Here is a 19,203-nt window from a genome sequence, read left to right as displayed (position 1 = left end):
GATCCATTGACTTGTTCTTTTCTTGGTTTGTCCCCCCCCCCCTTGTCCCCCTCCACCTGTCCCAAGCTGGGTTTTCTTTTGGAACTGGTTTGGTTGATTCAGAAAACGGACATGTGGGATCTGTCCCTTGGGGGGGGGGGTCAGGACCTTCGCCTGCCTGCCCACCCATTTTTGACTTTACATCGGGGTTCAGTCCTCTGTGTCAGTGACGCTGCATCATTGTGACAATGCCTACAGCTGGCTATCACCTAATGTTAAACAAAAATAGAAGAGTGCGCATATAGCCTGCACATAGTTATACAGTTTTCAAATTCAATGCCGAGTTCTTATTTATTTATAATCTAATTATTCTAATTGTCTACAAACATTGTTATGTCACTTTCATCATATAGGGCATCCTTTGGTCAGGTCGAGGAAGTACTTTTTCAGATATTTCTGCCAGTCATGAGGTTCCCCATCAATAACGATGGGTACTAGAGTGGAAGGATTAAGAGTGGTGCATCGTTCAACAGTTAGATGAGGTCCTAGACATGAAGACGACATGATGACTGTGCTCCTTGTGCCAGATTAAAAGCAGAGAGACCTTGATCAATATGACTGAGTGAATTCTGAAATGACGAAAATCTAAGGGTTAAATGATGAGTATTTATAAACCAGAAGATGTACAGGTCATTTAGATTTCTTTATCTTTTTTCTTCATTATTATTATATATCTTGATTTTCTATTCTTTATGTGTTTTATCTTTTTATCTTTTTTTTTATAGGTTAGAATGCTTCTTGTATTTTACTAGTTCTTTTCCTAAGTACAAACAGGAGGGAAATGTTGATGAAAATCAGTTACACAGTGTGAAAAGCACATCATGATTAAACAATGTAACCTTCTACTTTATTTATAGGCAGAGGCTACCAGCAGCCTTTGGGTAATGACGCTGAGCAGCTCAGATTTTCTTCTATAAAAACTCAGGCATTGAGCCTGGATTTCAGACAACTCTGTACAGCTGTGCTGACTTGTTACCTTGCTGCAAGAAGTAAACCTGCCTTGATATAACTCTAGTGACATTTTTTGAGAAATTCCCATGACATTCAGTACCAAAACTATAAGCTTTAGTAACAGATATGACAGAACGGCGGAAACTCCCCAGAGGAAACAGAATGAACCTTTAGCTGCTTCTCTCCAGTTTCACTGTTTAAACATGGACTGCATGTGCAACCTTTTAGATGTGAACAAGAACACAGAACATTAATTGATATTAGATCCTGACTGATCCTGTCGAAGTGGAGGATAAAAATATAATTGATGTTTTAAATAATAACTGATGTTAGAGCACAGAGCTCTAACAGGGGAGACATATTCTCTGCTGGAGGGGGCTTGCTGAAGGTAATGTAATTAATATTATTGTCCCACCTGGCCAAGCGTCACTAGTGTAAATCTGTTCGTACTACACTGTAAAAAAGGATTTAAGCAGGTTGCATTTACAACCCATGCAAATCTTTTAAATGTTACCTCAGTATATTATGCACCAAGCGAAATATATAATAATGGGTTAAATTCTACCAACAATACCTGTTTGTTTGCAGTTACAAGTACAACACAAAAAATCTGATATTAGCTCATCAGCTTCCTGGTATCAAGATGAAGAGGTGGTCGGTTTCATTTGCGGGAAGAGTAAGCTACTGGTATGATTTGTGCATAATATGTGGTTGTGTTTCATAAAATTAATCCTACAGTTTTTGTAATGGCAAAATCTATCACAAGATTTGTTGTTGTGTTTATGTGCTAGAACAGGTATTAAAGTTTATAGCACAGGTCGGCAATGACCGAACCCCCGGCCATTTCTAGCTCGTGAACGATTTTCATTGGCCAGCCAGATGATTCCAATCACATGTTTGTTTGTTTTGGTTTTTTTCCGAGCACGTTTTTTTTATTACGCTTCCTGCGATTCCTGTCGAGCCTACCAGGCACTTGATGTTAAGCAAAAGGAAGAGAATACCAGAGGCAGGATTTGCATTTTTAATTAATGCTTGTCAGGTTCGGCCTCAGGCAGGACTCAAGACACAGAGCAGGTGTTTATTTCTGCTGACTTTATTCAAAAAAAGTCAGGAAGAAAATTCCTCTTAACAGAGTGACAAAACTATGAAAGCTATGAAATTACCTGAGGTGCATCTCCTCAATCCGAAGACGCATGGCTATGAAATTTAGCAATCTCCGAAGAGAAGAAATCAAATGGCAAAGAAAATTACAAAAGAAATAAATCTAACTAACTAAGGACCACTCCAAAATAGGCAAAAAACTAAAGACAGGGATAATCTAAAAGAAACAAAAAAATCACACTGAACACAGAGGATAAACTATCGGCTATAATAAATCTATGACGTAACAAAAAATCACTCAAGAGAAATTCTAAGCACTAAACTATGGCTAAATCCTGAACTAAGAAAGTTAAAAACGAAAAATCACTCTGATACAGAGGTAAAAACAGGGAGGGAAAACGAGGCGAAAGACAAGGCTGTGGCTGAGGACAAGGCGAGGTTAGGGTCAACACACATGGATGAAACACACCGGCACAAGACAAGGGGAACGCAGACTATATGAACACATGGAGGTGATGGGGAGCAGGTGAACACAATCGGGTAATAAGGGAGACAATCAGACTGAAGACATGAGGAAGGGCAAGTGACCTGAAACGAGAGGAGAGTTACTTATCAAAATCAAACAGGAAATGTCAAGACATAAACCCCAAACAAGACAATACCTCACCGCGGTGTGACAGTGCTGACTTTATTTCACTCAAACTAAGAAGGTAAAGTTGCGTGGCATGGGTGTAACGTAGTTGAATAAGACCAGGTTAAATCCTGATAAATGGGACAACCACGCCACCTGCTGTTGCAAAACTATGCCTGCAAGGAATATGGGTAATCCTCCACGCATGACAATCCTTCCTCATTGTCCCTTGTTGATGCAGAATAAACCTGCTGTTACCACCACCTGGCCAGCTCCAAGAGACTCATTCAATTGTCCATAAGACACATCACACAGGTCACATGGGCACTCTGTGGCTTTAACTTTAACTTGCTGTGGCAGAGGTGTTGGTCACGGATACTCCTGAAACGAAATGTACAAAAAAGAAATATTTTGGACTATTTTTAATTCAATTTTTAATTCTCCCTTGCTCGGCCAGGGCATGTCGTTATAGAGCAGAAGGTCATTGTGGGTGGCCTCTTCTGAATCAGCCACAAGCAGACAGAAAAGCCGGCGCTGGGCGCTTGATGTTCCTCTCATGAAATTGATAATTCGCATCACTTTATCCATGATTTCCTTGAACTCACCACCCAGCCTGGCACAGAGAACACTTTGTTGGATGAGGTAGTGTAGTCCTTGCATTTTGGGAGTGATCTCCTTCAACCTGCTCACCAGACCTCTGTGCTTTCCCCCCATGGCAGGGGCTCTGTCTGTACATGTTTTACAGAGGTAATGAACGCATCCATAGAGCTGCCATCAGCTTGCTCCTTTAACACAGCAATCATGACCTCTTTGAAAAGCTCTGCATTGGTGAAAGGCCTGTTGCATTAGGATCCTGACCGTGCTTCAATTTTATTTCAAGTTTTCGTGCCTCAGACCACAGTGGATAAGCAACATTGAAGAAGCCATGCTTCGTTTCGTGGTGTCGCCTGACATTATACTCTTTGCAAACCGCAATAACTTCCTTGTATATGTGATCAGATCGTAAAAGGATAGGACCGGACACAAAGAAATATATGTTTGTGGTTCTTTAAGTCAGTCAAATAAAGAAATCAAAAAAATAGAACACGCTTCTCACTTTAACTGACATTTTGTGAGGTTTATTAGGGCTGAGCTTGGTAAATAAATTCAGTCCTCAAACACCATCTCTGCGCCTGAGTCCTGCGTGAGCCCGAACCTGACAAGTCCATCCTTAAAAATTAGCAGGCTACGGTTCAATGCTAACATGTTCAGGCCAAAGATCTCTTGTGAACCAGTTCTTTGTAAATTTTTGGATTTCTGTGATTACTGACTTTTTGCCTCTCTGTCCAGGTCCACTTTTACCTCCTTCACTTGTTCACTGCACCTAGCTCCACCCTGCAATCTGCAACTTGGATTTTCTTGGCTTTTGTCTCCTTTTGTTCTTCTTTTTTTACTGCTTTTTGACCACTCCAGTTTCACCCATTGCTTATACACCAGGATATTTTTGGTTATTGTTAGACTTCTACCTTTGTGGTATATAACAGAGTGTAGTGCTTTTATGTCTGCACTACTGTCAGGTTCCAAAGTTAAGCTAGCTAGTTAGCTAGCCAGCTATGTAGCTGGTGTGGTTATTCCCAGCTAAAGTTACTCAGTATCGAACTTTGAGAAGCAGTGTGGCATTTGTATTGTGTATGCCATGCGTGCCAGTACTATTAGCACCATTTAACAAATGCAGGTAACAATTCATGTTAGCAAATGTTTGAATTTCAATAACATCAATAACAATGAAGTTAAAGCAAAATGCAAATCAGGCGTGATACCTCAACAAACCCCTGCTTGTACAAGGGAATTGTACTCGAACAGTAAAAGTCTATTGTGGGAGAGGGCAACTATATTGCCACAGGTGTATAAAATCAAGCACCTAGCCATGCAGTCTGCGTTTAAAAACATTTGCAATAAGTCAGTTGGTGAAATTTCATTATGGCTAGATATTCCACAATCAACTTTAAGTGGTATTGTTGGAAAGTGGAAGCGTTTAGGAGCAGCATCAACTCAGCCACGAAGTGGAAGACCACGTAAAGTCACAGAGCAGGGTCACTGAATGCTGAGCAACATGGTGCATGAGTGTTGTCAACACCCTGCCGATTCCAGGCATCAATATCAGTGCAAAAACTGTCAGGAGCTGCATGGGGTGGGTTTGCAAGGCAGAGCAGCTGCGTGCAAGCTTCACATCACCAAGTACAATCTCAGCCCTGACCTCAACCCCATCAAACACTTTTGGGATGAACTTGAGCAGAGATTGTGAGCCAGGCTTTTTGTATCCAACATCAGTATCTGGCCTTACAAGTACACTAGTGTTGAATGGGCAAAAATTATGGAAACACTCCAAAATATTGTGGAAGCCTTCCCAGGAGAGTGGAAGCTATTACAACTTCGAAGAGGGGACCATGTCCACATTAATGTCTATGTATTTAGAATGCAATGTCATTATTTCATACTATTTATAATGAGTAGATTTTTCACATTGAGAATATTTCACAGGGCTGCAAACTTTCACTCATTCCCTGTAATTTTTATGTTCTTATGTCACATGTTCATTTTCTAACGGCGAAAAACTCATTTATAACTTGTAATGGTATGAAAAGAGGACATTGTAGTAACATCTTCCCCCTCTCAGCACCACAGCACAGACAGGCAGGAGTCCCAGTGAGTTACTGGGCTTACAGGGATGGAGACACTCATTTCGCTTTCTCATGATTCCCAGTAGGTTCCAAGAAGTTATTGAGTGTTATATTATCAGTATGCCATGCAAAATCTTGATTTGATTTACGTACTGTTTGGATGGTAGTTTGTAACTTTCCAGGAATTAAGCAATACGGGCAAATGAATACAAGTAGTTGTGTGTTTTAAATTCTTTCATTTATCTTCTACTGAGCAAACAAAACCACATTGTGCTGTGCAGGCAGAGGTCCTCTAATGGCCTCAGCTATACGCTGCAGATATTATGCAGCACAAACTAGCCAGGTTTAACAGGTCGCTTGTAATATTTCTTTGCAAATGCCAAAGATACAAAGAATCTTTTAAAGGAATGACTGATGAAAGGTTGTTTTGCTGGCTTTTCATCTTTGCTAGTTAACATTAGCTTGTAGACTGGAGGAAAACAAATAGTAATCACTGTGCTTCTCAGTGGTTACTAGCTACCTTAAGCTGCTCAGTTCAAAATATGGCAGCTATGTCCCAGTGGAAGGTTGCATTGCTGAATCTTTCAGTGAATGTGATGTGCCTCCTTGGGCAGGCAGTGTAGGTGCCCGGAAGTGCCATGAACCTGTCTTTGTGGGTGCTCATGCTCCCCTCTGCCCCCTCCTCATTTTAAGGAGCCCTGTGTTGTGCGGATCGTACCAAATGCAGCATGGGGTGGGGGTGTTTTGATTCGTCAGGCAGTTAAGAGGATGGACAGTTCCTGTCTGTCTGTCTGTCCGACCATGCACCTGGAGCCTCGGGCCTGGCAAGCAGCGTTCTGTTCAAAGGCTAGTCCCGGAGGTTTTTTGTCAAGCCCCGCTGTAGTGCTGCTGGGCTCGTAAGAGGAAAGAGCAGAGAGAGCGCGGTGCGAACAGGGCGCAGCGGACGGACAGCCTGCATTTTGCTTTGCTTGAAGAAAGCGTCGTCTCGGCTGCGTATTACGGGAACAACAGCCAGCCCGCTTTATTGTGTCTTTGGTCACTTTGACTGTGTGGATTTTCTGCGAAGATGTGCCATGTTACCGCGCTGTTGTTAGTGCCAGTGCTGTGTAGCATCATCAGCACCACCAGTACCGCATCCTCAGTATCACGTAAGTGGGCTAATACACACACACACACACACAGAGCGACCATGGCTACTTTGATGGTTAGCTCATGCAGGGTCTGCTCCAGCTTTTTGTGCTATTAGGGATGAGGAAGGTAGGTAGGAATTTGCATGAGGCCAGACCACCAGCATAGTGATCAGGACTGGGGATCATACAGTGTTATAATGACGACACACACATTAGCTCCTTGCGTCAAATGAAGCCATCTTCACCAATTGTATGTTGCTGAAAAGGAAAACATAAACCGTGAAAAAGAGCAAGAACCAGGAATGGAGTCAGCGATGTACTTACTGTATATTTCGCCTGATATATTTGTCTTAAATGCAGTCTTGCAATTGCCAAATTAGAAAGCTCAGTAGTCCAGACTTCAGACTTCAGGGATGCCGATAACGTATCAATTTCAGTTGCACACAATTAAAAAAAAAGAAAGAAAGAAAGTAAGAAATCCATACACACCTTGTACGTAAAATTGCACTCGTAGATGCTGTAGGAATGTAGCCAGGCCAAAAACACAAAGTGCCTTCCACACATTTTGAGTGTATTTTGCATTAGTTTTATTTTGATTTCTTTTTTCAGTTTAACTGATTTGTTTCCAATTCAGCTTAGTTTCTCTTTCAAAGTGGCTTTGCTCATTTCCGTTTGTTTTTAGTAATTTTTTGATTATGGTTATTTTTACTTAACATGTGCGGTATATGTTAAGATTAGGAAAGCAAAAAGTTGTTTTATTAAGCACTAAATCAGCTAAAAATCAAGATTTAGGGTGAACAGCTCACATTTTTGTAGGTGGCAGCGGGTAAATCACATTGCATTGACAGACAGTTTGTGCAGTTTGCATGAACACAATAGTACGCCATGGTGTCAAATAACGGTATGTAATATTAAACTACCAAAAACACCAAAACACTGCGCTGAACAGTCACTTAGACTCACTGCTACCTACTGCCACACATTGACCTGAGGCACAGTAACAGCTGTGAAAACGTGTTTCCAGGAGTGTTGCTTAAAACAGCAATTTTCTCCTTCCCCTTCCACTTTATGTCCTGTTATAAACATATAGCCCGACATTAACTTTTCAAAGTGCCACTTTCAATCAAGGTATAACGTAAAGTACAAATTCTTTAAAAAAAAACCCAAAAAACAAACCCTGCTGTGCAGAACTTTTGTCTTCCCCTTCTGGCAGTGAGATTGCAGTAACTGTATATACATGTATGTACAATCACTGTTTGATAATGATAATGATGATAATGATAGTTTGATAGTGCCCTTTGCCTTCTTTTGCTCTGGAAAACCAATCTTTAATTAAACACACACAACTGGTGTACCAGCATGGTAAATTCATGACAGACAACAGATTTAAAACTCTGGTATACTGCAAACTGCAGAAAGATTTATCTGGCAGTGAGGAGCTTAATCAACATTGTGTGAAATAAAAAACACATGATTTGACTTTTGTTTTCAATTCTCCTCAAATCTCATTGGGCATATTCACAGATCAGGTGTTCTGTCCTTTAGGTGCTGAACAGCCATTAAAATGAGAAAGAAAGTACAGTCTGACTTGTCATTAATGTGTCTAGTTAGCAAACAAGCATTTTTTATTATTTACAATCTTTAGAAATCAGAAATCAGAAAAGACTTTATTGCCATTGTAAGTGAAGAGGTTTCACATTACTAGGAATTTGTCTTGGTGATTGGTGCATACATAGAACGTAACAAGTAACATATAACAGAAGAATAAAATAAAATAAAATAAGGTAACACAATAAGGTAGTATGTAAAGCTTAAAGTATTTTTTAGCTGCAGAGAGTGGCAGAGTGATTAGAAAAGAACAGACAGAAACATTAGGATAAGCATTGAAATGAAGACTTCGACCCTGACTTGGTTGTAGATCCTCACACAGGATCAAGATGACACATCCTTATTACTGAAATGTAACGTCAGAACGCTGAGTAGTGCCAAAACAGATGGTCTGGCATAAAACATGAGTTAGAAGCTAGATTGAAGTGCTGTTACTTTCTTTATACGTTCCAACCCATGCTGCCTTTTTCTTTATTTTTCATGTTGAAGTTTGTGAGTTCATTTGAATGTCACTGTGGTATGGTTACTGGTGGAGAACAAATCCAGTACTTTAGCGCATAACTATTTTAGCATTAAACAATATTATAGTAAAGTTGTTAGTTAAAATTATTGCCATAGAGAACATAGCAACACAGTAGAATCTGTATGTTCATCAGTGAAGTGCTGATTTTAAAAGTTAGAAAATGTAGAAATATTGGGAAGAGGTACAGTGGCCATCCACCAATTGGAATGTTGGTGGACCAATTTCTGTCCCCTGCAGTATACCTGTCCGTGGGCTTGCACCTTTGTTGGTGAGACCATTTTGACCATTTGAAACATTTTCAGCGGCTCAAACCTGAAAGGCAGTTGTTAAGTATGAGTTTATCAAAGTACAGTAATGAAACACGGTTTTAATAATAATTAAAATCTGACGTGGAGATACTAATCATTGGGATTGTTAGGGTAGTATACTAAAACAAGTAAATGTTTCATCCCTACCTGATAATCACGGTAAATTGGCATATTGTTTACTTTATTCAACCAGTTTGGCACAGTGTACGTGTTAACTGATTTTGCGTGGGGATGTTTGTTTTGTTTTGCGTTAGTCATCTTGTCTTTGTTATTTTCACTCGTACGTTTGGTAGTGGTTGCTACTGTAGGAAAATGTCCCACATACAGTGCACATGATGCATGCTGGTTTGATTTTTGTATGATTGATCCCATCTTGCTCTGATGTCATGAAAACATAAACAGTGATAAACTTACACGATTAAGGCAGCTGCACTTTTGGAAGGCCGGCACTGCAGTAGGTGTCTAACTGTCCTCGGAACTCAGAGCTAAGTGGTTTAGATGTTCTGTCAATAACACTTTGTTACATAGTTCTTTTTTATTATTTAATTGTAAAGATTTAGATTTTATTAGTCTGATATTGTACTTTGAAGTTTTATTTTGTAACAGAATAAATGTTGCATGGTTCATGGCAATCTTTATCGAAGAGTCTGATATACAACAAACATTGCTTATTTTAATGTGGAATCTTGACAATTGTGCGAGAATCAGCTTCCAAGGTGCCCCAAATTCTAAGTAATAGTAATAATAGTAATAGTAATAATAATCTAAGTAAAGTAATAACTTGAAAATAACATCTAGAAACAATGCTCTTGATATGATTTGGATACAAAAAGAATAAATCATGAAAAACACTGGCGCTGGATGTAAAAATAAAATAAAATGTTGTGATTGTAATCTGCGATCACAAGAGGGACAGTATTGTTAAAATTTTCAACAAAGAAAGAACAAGTATGTTCCACACGAAGATGAGCTATCAGTATTGAGCTTATTTTTCAGGTTATCCATTGAGCCAGTAAGCTCTTTCTTGTTCTCTTAAACTACTTAATACATGCTTGGATTATTTTTTTGTAATGCATATGAGGAATCTCATTACCATACCCTGCACCTGTCACACACATACACATGCACAGAGCTGTGACCCCTCCCCCACCTAAAACTCCTTCCCGTAGCAGTTCTGAATGAATATATCGAGAACAAAGAACAGTCCTTGCAGTCTCTCTCTCTGTGTGTGTGTGTGTGTGTATGTGTGTGTGTAGCTCTGTCAGAGGGCAGAGCGAGGGAAGCTTCTCCACTAGTTAATTGATCATAAGATAAAATAACAAAAATAATAAAAACAAATACATAATAATAAATCAATATAAGTCATCTTTAGGGCAAGGCCACCTTGGCCTAAAAATAAAATTGTTGGGGCATCACTGTACAAATAGATGGATTGTATAATAAATAATGGACAGAGACACCATTGGTGTGTGGACTAGGATTTTGAAAGCTTCAGTTTGAAATTATCGCTGTCAACATCTTGGTTTTTAGAGAATCATATTTGGACAAGGAGGAGGAGGAGGAGGAGGATACCCATTGCTATTCCTGACTTAAAAACGGAGGACATGCTGTGGTTGCAAATAGTCAATCAGTGATAATTACACTGAATGAAAATTAATCTGTGTAACACTGCAAACACACAGCAGCAGACAGAAAGGGGAGGTCATATTATAGAGAGAAGTATTAGCTATGTCAGGGTGAGAAAAATGTTAAAGTTATGAAAGGGAAGCTAAAATAACAATAATAAGAATGTTTAGCTTTCACATTTCATCAGGAGTCATTAAAAACAAACATCAAGCTCATCATGGTTAGGAAAGTAGTCTAAAAAACATGCAGACAAAGGGCAACCATTTACTGCGTACTGTCATTCGAAACAGGTACAACGGGCAGATAATTAGCCTGATCAGCCACTATCAGTACTTAAAGTCCATGTAAAGCAAGTAATGCCAGTAATGACAAAAATAACAAGAAAATATCATGTTCCAATTTTACATTTATCTAACTTTGTTTTGCTGGTCTGTCTGATAACTGCTGTTAAATCTGATACTGTAGAGCTGTTTTTCAGCAAAAAGAGCCTTAACAAAAGGAATAATTTTTCTCTGGTTATTTCTTACAAAATGGGACTTTTTGTTGGCAGCCATCTTTGACAGCAGAAGCCATATTGGCTATGATTCCATTTATAAAGTAATAAGAGGGGGAAACATCCAAGGGGGTGAATACTTACTACTGATATTTACTCCCCATTTTGCCTTGTTCCCTTTTCCATTTCACACTTTCTGTGCTTCTTTCTTGGCACTGTGCTGGAAAAGTAGGAACAGCAACTGAGATGTCAGTCGCAACCAGTAAGGAGTCGGCAATAACAAGTAAGAAGTCAGTCTCAGCAAGTTATATACTCTGTGAACATTATATTTAGTTCAAGGTGCTATAGAAAAAGAAATCACATAGTGGGTATAAAATAAAAATAAATAAATAAATAAAAGCAAAATACACACTTAAAAATGAGGCAGTGCAATTACAAAGTACACCAGTACAGTAATATTATAGAAAATACGACAATACAATACAGTATGGACAATCACAGTGCAGAGTGAACTGTATGACATTAAAGTGATGGTATGGATAAAAAAGTGACAGTATGGATATTAAAATGACAGTATGTGTTTTAAAATGAATGCAGTGGTGTGTTTTTTTGTGTGTATGTGTTGTGTGCAAGTTCGTATGTGTGTATGTGTATGTTTGTGTCAGTTCAGTCCCTGAGAATTGAGGAGTCTGATGACTTGGGGAAAAAAACTATTCAAGTGTGGTTGTGAAGGTCTGAATGCTCTGCTAGTTAGCATGACGCAGCAATATTCTGGTAAACTTTAAAACACAGTTGTGTACTACTTAGATTTTACAGTGTTTAGCTGTTTTTGCTTATAATGTCAATTGTTGGGCGGCACGGTTGTGCAGTGGTCAGCACTGTCGCCTCATAGCAAGAGGGTTCCAGGTTCGAATCCCGGTCTGGGCCCTTCTATGTGGAGTTTGCATGTTCTCCCTGTGCCTGCGTGGGTTTTCTCCGGGTACTCCGACTTCCTCCCACAATACCAAAAACATGCACATTAGGTTAATTGGCTACTCTAAATTGCCCCTAGGTGTGAGTGTGAGAGTGTGTGGTTGTCTGTCTTTGTGTGGCCCTGCCATTGACTGGCGACCAGTCCAGGGTGAACCCCGCCTGAATAGTACAACTGCCCGTTGAGAACAGGACATGGATTACAGCCACACACCGTTGATGTTTCTGGCTGTTTGGCCGTGATTTAATTCCTGCTACGTGCCTAATTTGTTACCTTTTTGAAATATGTCGAATTGTAGTAATAAAGAAAAAAAAGGAATAAAGATGATCTGTACTACCAGTCAAAAGTTTCAGCACAGCTTCTCCTTCATTGTCAACATTGTACATTAATACTGAAGACATCCAAACTATGAAAGAATGCTTATGGAATTATGTAGTTAACAAAAAAGTGTTAAGAATATGTTTTATATTTTAGATCAAGAACTTTGAATGTATGCCCAAGTGCAGTCACCAAAACCATCAAATGGTATCATGAAACTAGCTCTCATGAGGTCGGTCCCAGGAAAGGAAGACCAAGCGCTACCTCTGCTGCAGAGGACAAGTTTATTAAAATTACCAGCCTCAGAAACCGCCAATTTACACCTCTGGGAACTCCTTCAAGATGGTTGGAAAACCATTCCAGGTGACTGCCTCATGAGGCTGATTGAGAGAATGCAAGAGTGTGCAAAGCTGTCATCAAAACAAAAGTTTTACTACTACTTTGAAGAATCAAATTAATATCAGATGTTGAAAACAATAAAAATAAAGAAAAACTTGAATAAGAAGATGTGCTCAAACTGGTAGTGTATATGACAAGCCTGGTAGTGTATATGACAGCAGAGTTACTATGAAAATGACTGATGAAAAATTAATTCACCTGTATGAATAGCTCAAAATGATATACTGATTTTCAGAGGGTGCCATTATGTTTGCTATAGCTCTTTTACTGGTGAACTATGATGCTAATGTTTTCTAATTAGCACTTCATTAACTTTTGCTGGTATTTGTTTATAATTTGTTAAACTGGTTATTATTATATTATTAAGCTACTAATGCGAAAGGAAAAGTCAAGGGATCACCAGATTGCTTCTGCAGACTTACTCATTGATTTCCATTTTAACAGCAATGCATGCAGATGTAGTGGTCGGTAACTTCCTCTAACTTGCTGCATTTTTCTTTTTTGGCTTTATTGCTGAAACATATGAAAGATATTCATAGACATTGCAGGAGGAAGCGCAGATTTGGATTAATTACTGCACCTTTTGACCATTTTTCCAGACCAACTGCACCACTTGAGAAAAGGAAAAAGATCCAAGATGAGGGCCTTGCTAGCCCAGCCCAGGCTTCTTCTGGCTAATATCTGGTTGCAGGGAAATGAAATTGACTCTCATCTGTTTCATCTGTCTGACTGCAGCACAACATCCCTGATGAAAAAAAGATTCACAGAATTATTTTCTGGGTGTATATGTATAAAAATAGCTATATCACTCTATTTTATTTATTATTATTATTATTTTTTATTGTATTTCAAGTTTAAATGTCTCTGAATGTGTTCTTTGTGTGTAGGGAGCTGCAAGTTGTCCTTTTCTTGTTGTACAACATCAGGTTAAATTTCTTTGACCCTTGAACCTTGACAAGGAGCTGAGTTGAGTATCTGCTTTTTGACTCTCTTATCCAGGGAAATGTGAGGACACCTTGGCCAGTCCTCTCCCATACAGCTCCTTTACCAGTTCATCAGTATATGCTCGAGGATATGGAGCTGGTTATGCGAAACTCAATCGGAAGCAAGGTATGCCTTTGTATTTGCAGTTATTGTATATTTCCTGCTATTGTCTATGTACACGTGATCATATTGTAAATCTTGTTAGTTTGTATTTTCATTTATCACTGCTTACTAGTTGCTGTGTAGAATATGATATTGGAAAATCATATTTCTTCCACTATGAAATGTAAATGCTTAAATTCTTGGCATGATTCCATGTTTACTTGCATTTATACCCTCATAATTCCACTGATGTGAGGGCCCTACCGTGAAATTCACCCTGACGGGGACCATAAGGGTCAACTTTATTTTGAGAGGAAATTGTAAGGTTTATTATGGAAGTAAAACTTTGCATTTTCTATATGCTGTCAGTTTTATTTCTTAGACAGAAAATCGGCAAAATCGTTATGGGCAGGTCACACTTAGAAAAAAACTGGAAATTGGAATCAGCCAAGAAAACTGCAGTCAGTGCACCTCCACAAAGGATATGCAAAGGATGTTTTCTGTGTATAAGACATTGTATATTTAGTTTTTGGATCTTGTTAGTCAGGGGGAAGTCTGCTGAAACCTCTGATTCATGGAATGAAATGGGCCCTTTAACACTTTCCTGTTTTGGGGTGGTCAGTGCTCAATGGAAGGGTGAAATTTTGGTTATTGTACATCTTAACATACTAGCTGATTAGGTTTACAAGGACAAATAGTAAAAGAAAGGAGACCCTGTGTGTGTGCATATAGTCCATTGTTATCTGTTATCTGGCAGCTTTTGCATGAGGCCAGTTGTACCTCGAGCAATGTCTGGGTAGGTAAGCCCAGGAAGGACTCTGTGGCTGTAGCCCCTTTTACACAGCATGTTCAACATGGTACTGCTGCACCTCTGTCCACCTTGCTGTTGTATATTAAAGGTACGAAGATGTAATTGGGGGTCATTTTTGTTCCACCTCTGAGCCAGCATTACCCACTGCAGCCAATTGTGCACCGAAAAGTGTTTTCTTTGCATGTAGGTGTGCTCTTTCTCCTTTTCAGCATGCTTTGGCTCTAGCTCCTTTAGCGATGGTCAGAACCACTAGTGCTGGCAGAACAGTGTGGTCTGTGAAAGATATGATCTATGTAGATGATGTCACTGTCTCTGCACTCACATAAGACAATGGCACTAGTTAAGAGTGGAACGTTTATTTTCATTATTGATTAATCTGCCAGTATTTTATTGATTGATTGATTAATCATTTAGTCTATGAAATCTCAACAAAAAGGAATAGTCATCACAATTTCCCAGAACCCAAATGACAAATTGCATCATCAAAGGCAGCATGTCCTTTAGCCCTTCTGGCACTCTATGCTCTGATGATGACTATCAGTATAGTTGGTTAAATCACTTTTCAGCCAGTTGTTGATACAACCTCCTCTACTGCTGTCCACTGAAATTGCCTCAACTGACAGTGCTGTCAGAAACCTGGGAGAAAGACGCTCCAGGGTAACTAAACTATGACAAGAACACAGAACTTGAATTTTTCTGTCTGTCTGTTTGTCTATAAAGACATCTGTTCACACACATATGAAAAAAGAAAGGCATTAAAACAGGTCAAAACATGAAACTCATGTTGAATCATATAGGAATTTTGGTGTGCTTTTTTTCATTTAACATGTTTTTAATGTTTGAAATAGGGCTGTCAAGTGGTTAAAAAAATCCAATTAATTATGTACTCTGTGACTAATTAATCCAAATTAATCGTATACATCAAGTATTCATTATATGTCATGAAGACTTAGTCTTAATGTTCATTTTCTCTTCTGTTTTCAAATCAGACATTTATACTGTGTATGCTGTTTCTCCAATATGTAAGCGCCAGATAAACTCAGGCAACAAAGACTGACAGTTTGACATACACTGCAGTTTCTGTCTGTAAAACCTGCTAACCTCCTGTCCTCTACCATCGAAACGCTTCTGCAGTCCATTGCAGTCCATTTTACAAGGCAGTTACTTAGCTGATCACACGCAGACTTGCTCAGTTTGCATCTGAACAACTGGTCTAATGTGGCTCGATGAGGCTGGCTGCTATCACTAACATCAGGAACTAGGGCCTCTGGGTTTGCACCAAAATGCTATGCATCAAGGTGACATTTCAGGCCTGATGTACTCCAAGCTATGTTTGACTGTCTCTGAATGTGTTCTTTGGACATAAATTGCTAATTGTAGAAATTTCAGAGAACAGTGCTCTTGTCAACACTTCTGTCTGTGTTTTATATGTTTCATTCATGGGAACAAACAGCATGTTCTTGTCAGCCTTCATCATGTCACAAAGCCATTGCAGCCAGAATGGGTCAAAAGGCACCGAAATGTGATTAATCAGCATTAATTTTTAAATTAAAATGTTATTTTGACAGCCCTAGACTAAAAACACATTAAAACAGCCACTAAGACCTTTTTACACTGAAGTAAATGGTAGCCTGACATTAATATTTTGACAGTTCAGACAAGCAGCTGCTGTAAATGCTCAAAAATATGTTGCCTTGACCGAAACTCATGCCAATGATTTTCTCACTGCCTAATAGTCTGAAATAAAGGACAAAACCACAAACAAGATCATTCAGTGATTGAGTAGCCACGAACATACATGATATTACACATTATACACATATTACATTTACGACCCTTTCCGAAGTAGCAGTTTTTGGCCTGTGTCTGCTTGATATTACATGGTTCTTTTTGATTTGTCACGTAATCATGGACTAATGGTACTGAGTAGACTCCCTGTGATGATATCATTCATGCAGCTGAAGTCTCTTAAAGTCTGTGTAAAGCAATTTTAAGTGTGTGAGTTTTTCACACCATAGGAAAATATATTATTAACCACTCCACCAAATCTGAATGATTACAAATATCGCAAAGTACATAAAATAAGGTTTCAAAACTGTGGAAAAAAGAGCCCTCTGCTGTAGAAATGTAGCAATTGGTGCTACATGAACATCCATCCATCCATTTTCTATACCGCTTATCCGTCAGGGTCGCGGGGGGGCTGGAGCCTATCCCAGCTGACTACAGGCGAGAGGCGGGGTGCACCCTGGACTGGTCGCCAGTCAATGGCAGGGCCAACACACAAAGACAAACAACCACACACTCTCATACTCACACCTAGGGGCAATTTAGAGTAGCCAATTAACCTAATGTGCATGTTTTTGGTATTGTGGGAGGAAGCCGGAGTACCCGGAGAAAACCCACGCAGGCACAGGGAGAACATGCAAACTCCACATAGAAGGGCCCAGACCGGGATTCGAACCTGGAACCTTCTTGTTATGAGGCAACAGTGCTAACCACTGCACCACCGTGCCGCCTGCTACATGAACATTGCTATACAATACCCTTTTCCTCAAAATCACAACACCCAGAATGCACAGCGCTGCACTGGACCAATAAATGCTCTGCCTGGCAGGTGACATATTGCGAGTTGGGCAGTGCTTGGTTTTGACTTTCCATTTTAAGAAAGGAAACAGTATGCTGGCCAGCAGAGCTAAAAATTAAAATATGGTACAGAAGACTCGATGCTGGAGAGGCAGGTGGAGTCCTCAGGATCTGCATCTTTGTAACTGATTTCAAATTCCTGAAAAGAGGGAAGGTCCAAGAGAGGATGCTTTGTCAGTGGGCTCTCTGGTGGTTCTGCCTTCCTCTTAAGTGGAGTAGAAGAACAGAGTGTAAGAAGCTTGGATGTGGAGTTGACCACGGCAACATTTCTAGTGGCTACCATAGCTCGAGAACCTGGAAATTCAGATAATGACTTCTATGAGGTTTTTTTTATGCATAGCGTTTATATGTTTGAGACTGGTGGAGCTTTGAAAATAGAACACACTTGTGAATATTTTTTTGTTGTACACCAAATACTTAAGGTTTTCAGACTTCGTGCACCTGGCGTGATAATCTCTCCCGCTGTCAAAATCTTAGTGTACTTGAAGTCTACAACCTGTGTAACTTCATATCAGTGTTCAGTGGCTGATGAATAATTTCTGTGTAGTCACCACAGCAATAACATCAAGTGAGCTGAATTTCAAATGTGACAGGCAGGCTCTGAAATTAACCACGTTTCTACCGGCTACAGTGTGTTTGCTCTTAAAGAGTTGATAGTGCCCTATTTTCCCACCAGAGCTTTATGTTCCCAAGATGCAGGGCTACTTGTGGTTCCTTGAGTCTTCAGAAGTAGATCAGGAACCAGAGCCTTTAGTTATCAAACTCCTCTACTGTGGAACCATTTTCCGGTTTCATTCCAGGAGGCACCCTCTCTATGTTTTAGAGTAGACTAAAAACTTTCCTGTTTGATAAAGCTTATAGTTATGGCTGGCTTAGGCCTGGTTATGCTGCTGTAGTTTTAGACTGTCGTGCGATCTCCCACGACGCACTGAGCTCTCTCTTCCTCTCGCTCTCCTTCTGCACACATTTATGTCACATTAATGCATGTTACCAACCGTTACTACTGTTACTGTTACTTCTTCCTTGGAGTCCCTGTGTTTTCTCATCTCACAGGTTCCCACAAATCATGGTAGGATCTTCTGCTGCGGTCCTTCTTGAAACCTAACGCAATTACTACTGTTTAGTCATGATTTATTTTAATTCTATTACTACTATGACTGCAGCTACTGTGATGCCACTGATAACAGTAGTAATAATAACAATAACTACTATTGTTATCATAATACTTCATCATTATCTGTCGTTCCAGTACTTCTGGTATTATTGCTGTTGCTGCTCATCTCTGTTGATACATTCTCAACATACCTGTATTTTTTCGTTTGGACAACCATGTGATCACAGTCTTTTTCCCCAAAGCGGTTTGTCTGACTGCCAACATCTCTGCTGACTTTCTGCATAATATCACACTGACTCTCTTGTATTTGGAAGGGACTGCTTTGTGAAAATGAAAAAACAGTTGAGATTAATTGTCTGATGACTCAAACATACACAAAGTACAGACTATGAGCTTCCCAATTACTCCTAACCAGCCTCCCACTGTGGAGGATAACAACATATAACACTCAGGTACAAGACAGGACAGTACTGCTCATTTTTGGCAGATTTGGCTGCATGGTTAGTAGCATTTTCCTGTGTTGTGGAAAACTCAGAACACATACTTAAAATTGCTTATCACGGACTTTAATGCATGTCGCAATGTCCAATTGTGTGGCTGTTGTTTTGGTTCGTTCATTTACTTAACACTATTAAATATTAGCTGTCAGTGTAGCTGGAAAGTTGATTATATGCTGAAGCAAAGAAGGACCCGCATGTGGTGCGTGGTTCATTGTGGTTCATTTTACAGCTGAAGATGAGGCATCCTTCAGTCCATGTTTGGCATAACCCACAAACACAAAATACCGACCTA

The 19,203-nt window shown here is 39.6% G+C and overlaps 1 protein-coding gene across 1 annotated transcript in view; it reads left to right on the top strand.

The window, feature by feature from the left end:
• The first annotated feature begins 6,142 nt into the window (after positions 1–6,142).
• cntnap2b (contactin associated protein 2b) overlaps positions 6,143–19,203 on the top strand; it is a 49,540-nt gene continuing 36,479 nt past the window's right edge. The window contains exons 1-2 of the mRNA XM_046408924.1: positions 6,143–6,530; positions 13,757–13,867. Of these exons, the coding sequence (XP_046264880.1) occupies positions 6,449–6,530; positions 13,757–13,867 (193 nt within the window). The 5' untranslated portion in view covers positions 6,143–6,448. The remainder of the gene's footprint in view (positions 6,531–13,756; positions 13,868–19,203) is intronic.

This window comes from Scatophagus argus, chromosome 13 (assembly GCF_020382885.2).
Source record: "Scatophagus argus isolate fScaArg1 chromosome 13, fScaArg1.pri, whole genome shotgun sequence".
Lineage (NCBI taxonomy): Eukaryota > Metazoa > Chordata > Actinopteri > Scatophagidae > Scatophagus > Scatophagus argus.
Note: the sequence above shows the minus strand (reverse complement) of the source record. Positions and strands in the feature narration are given on the sequence as shown.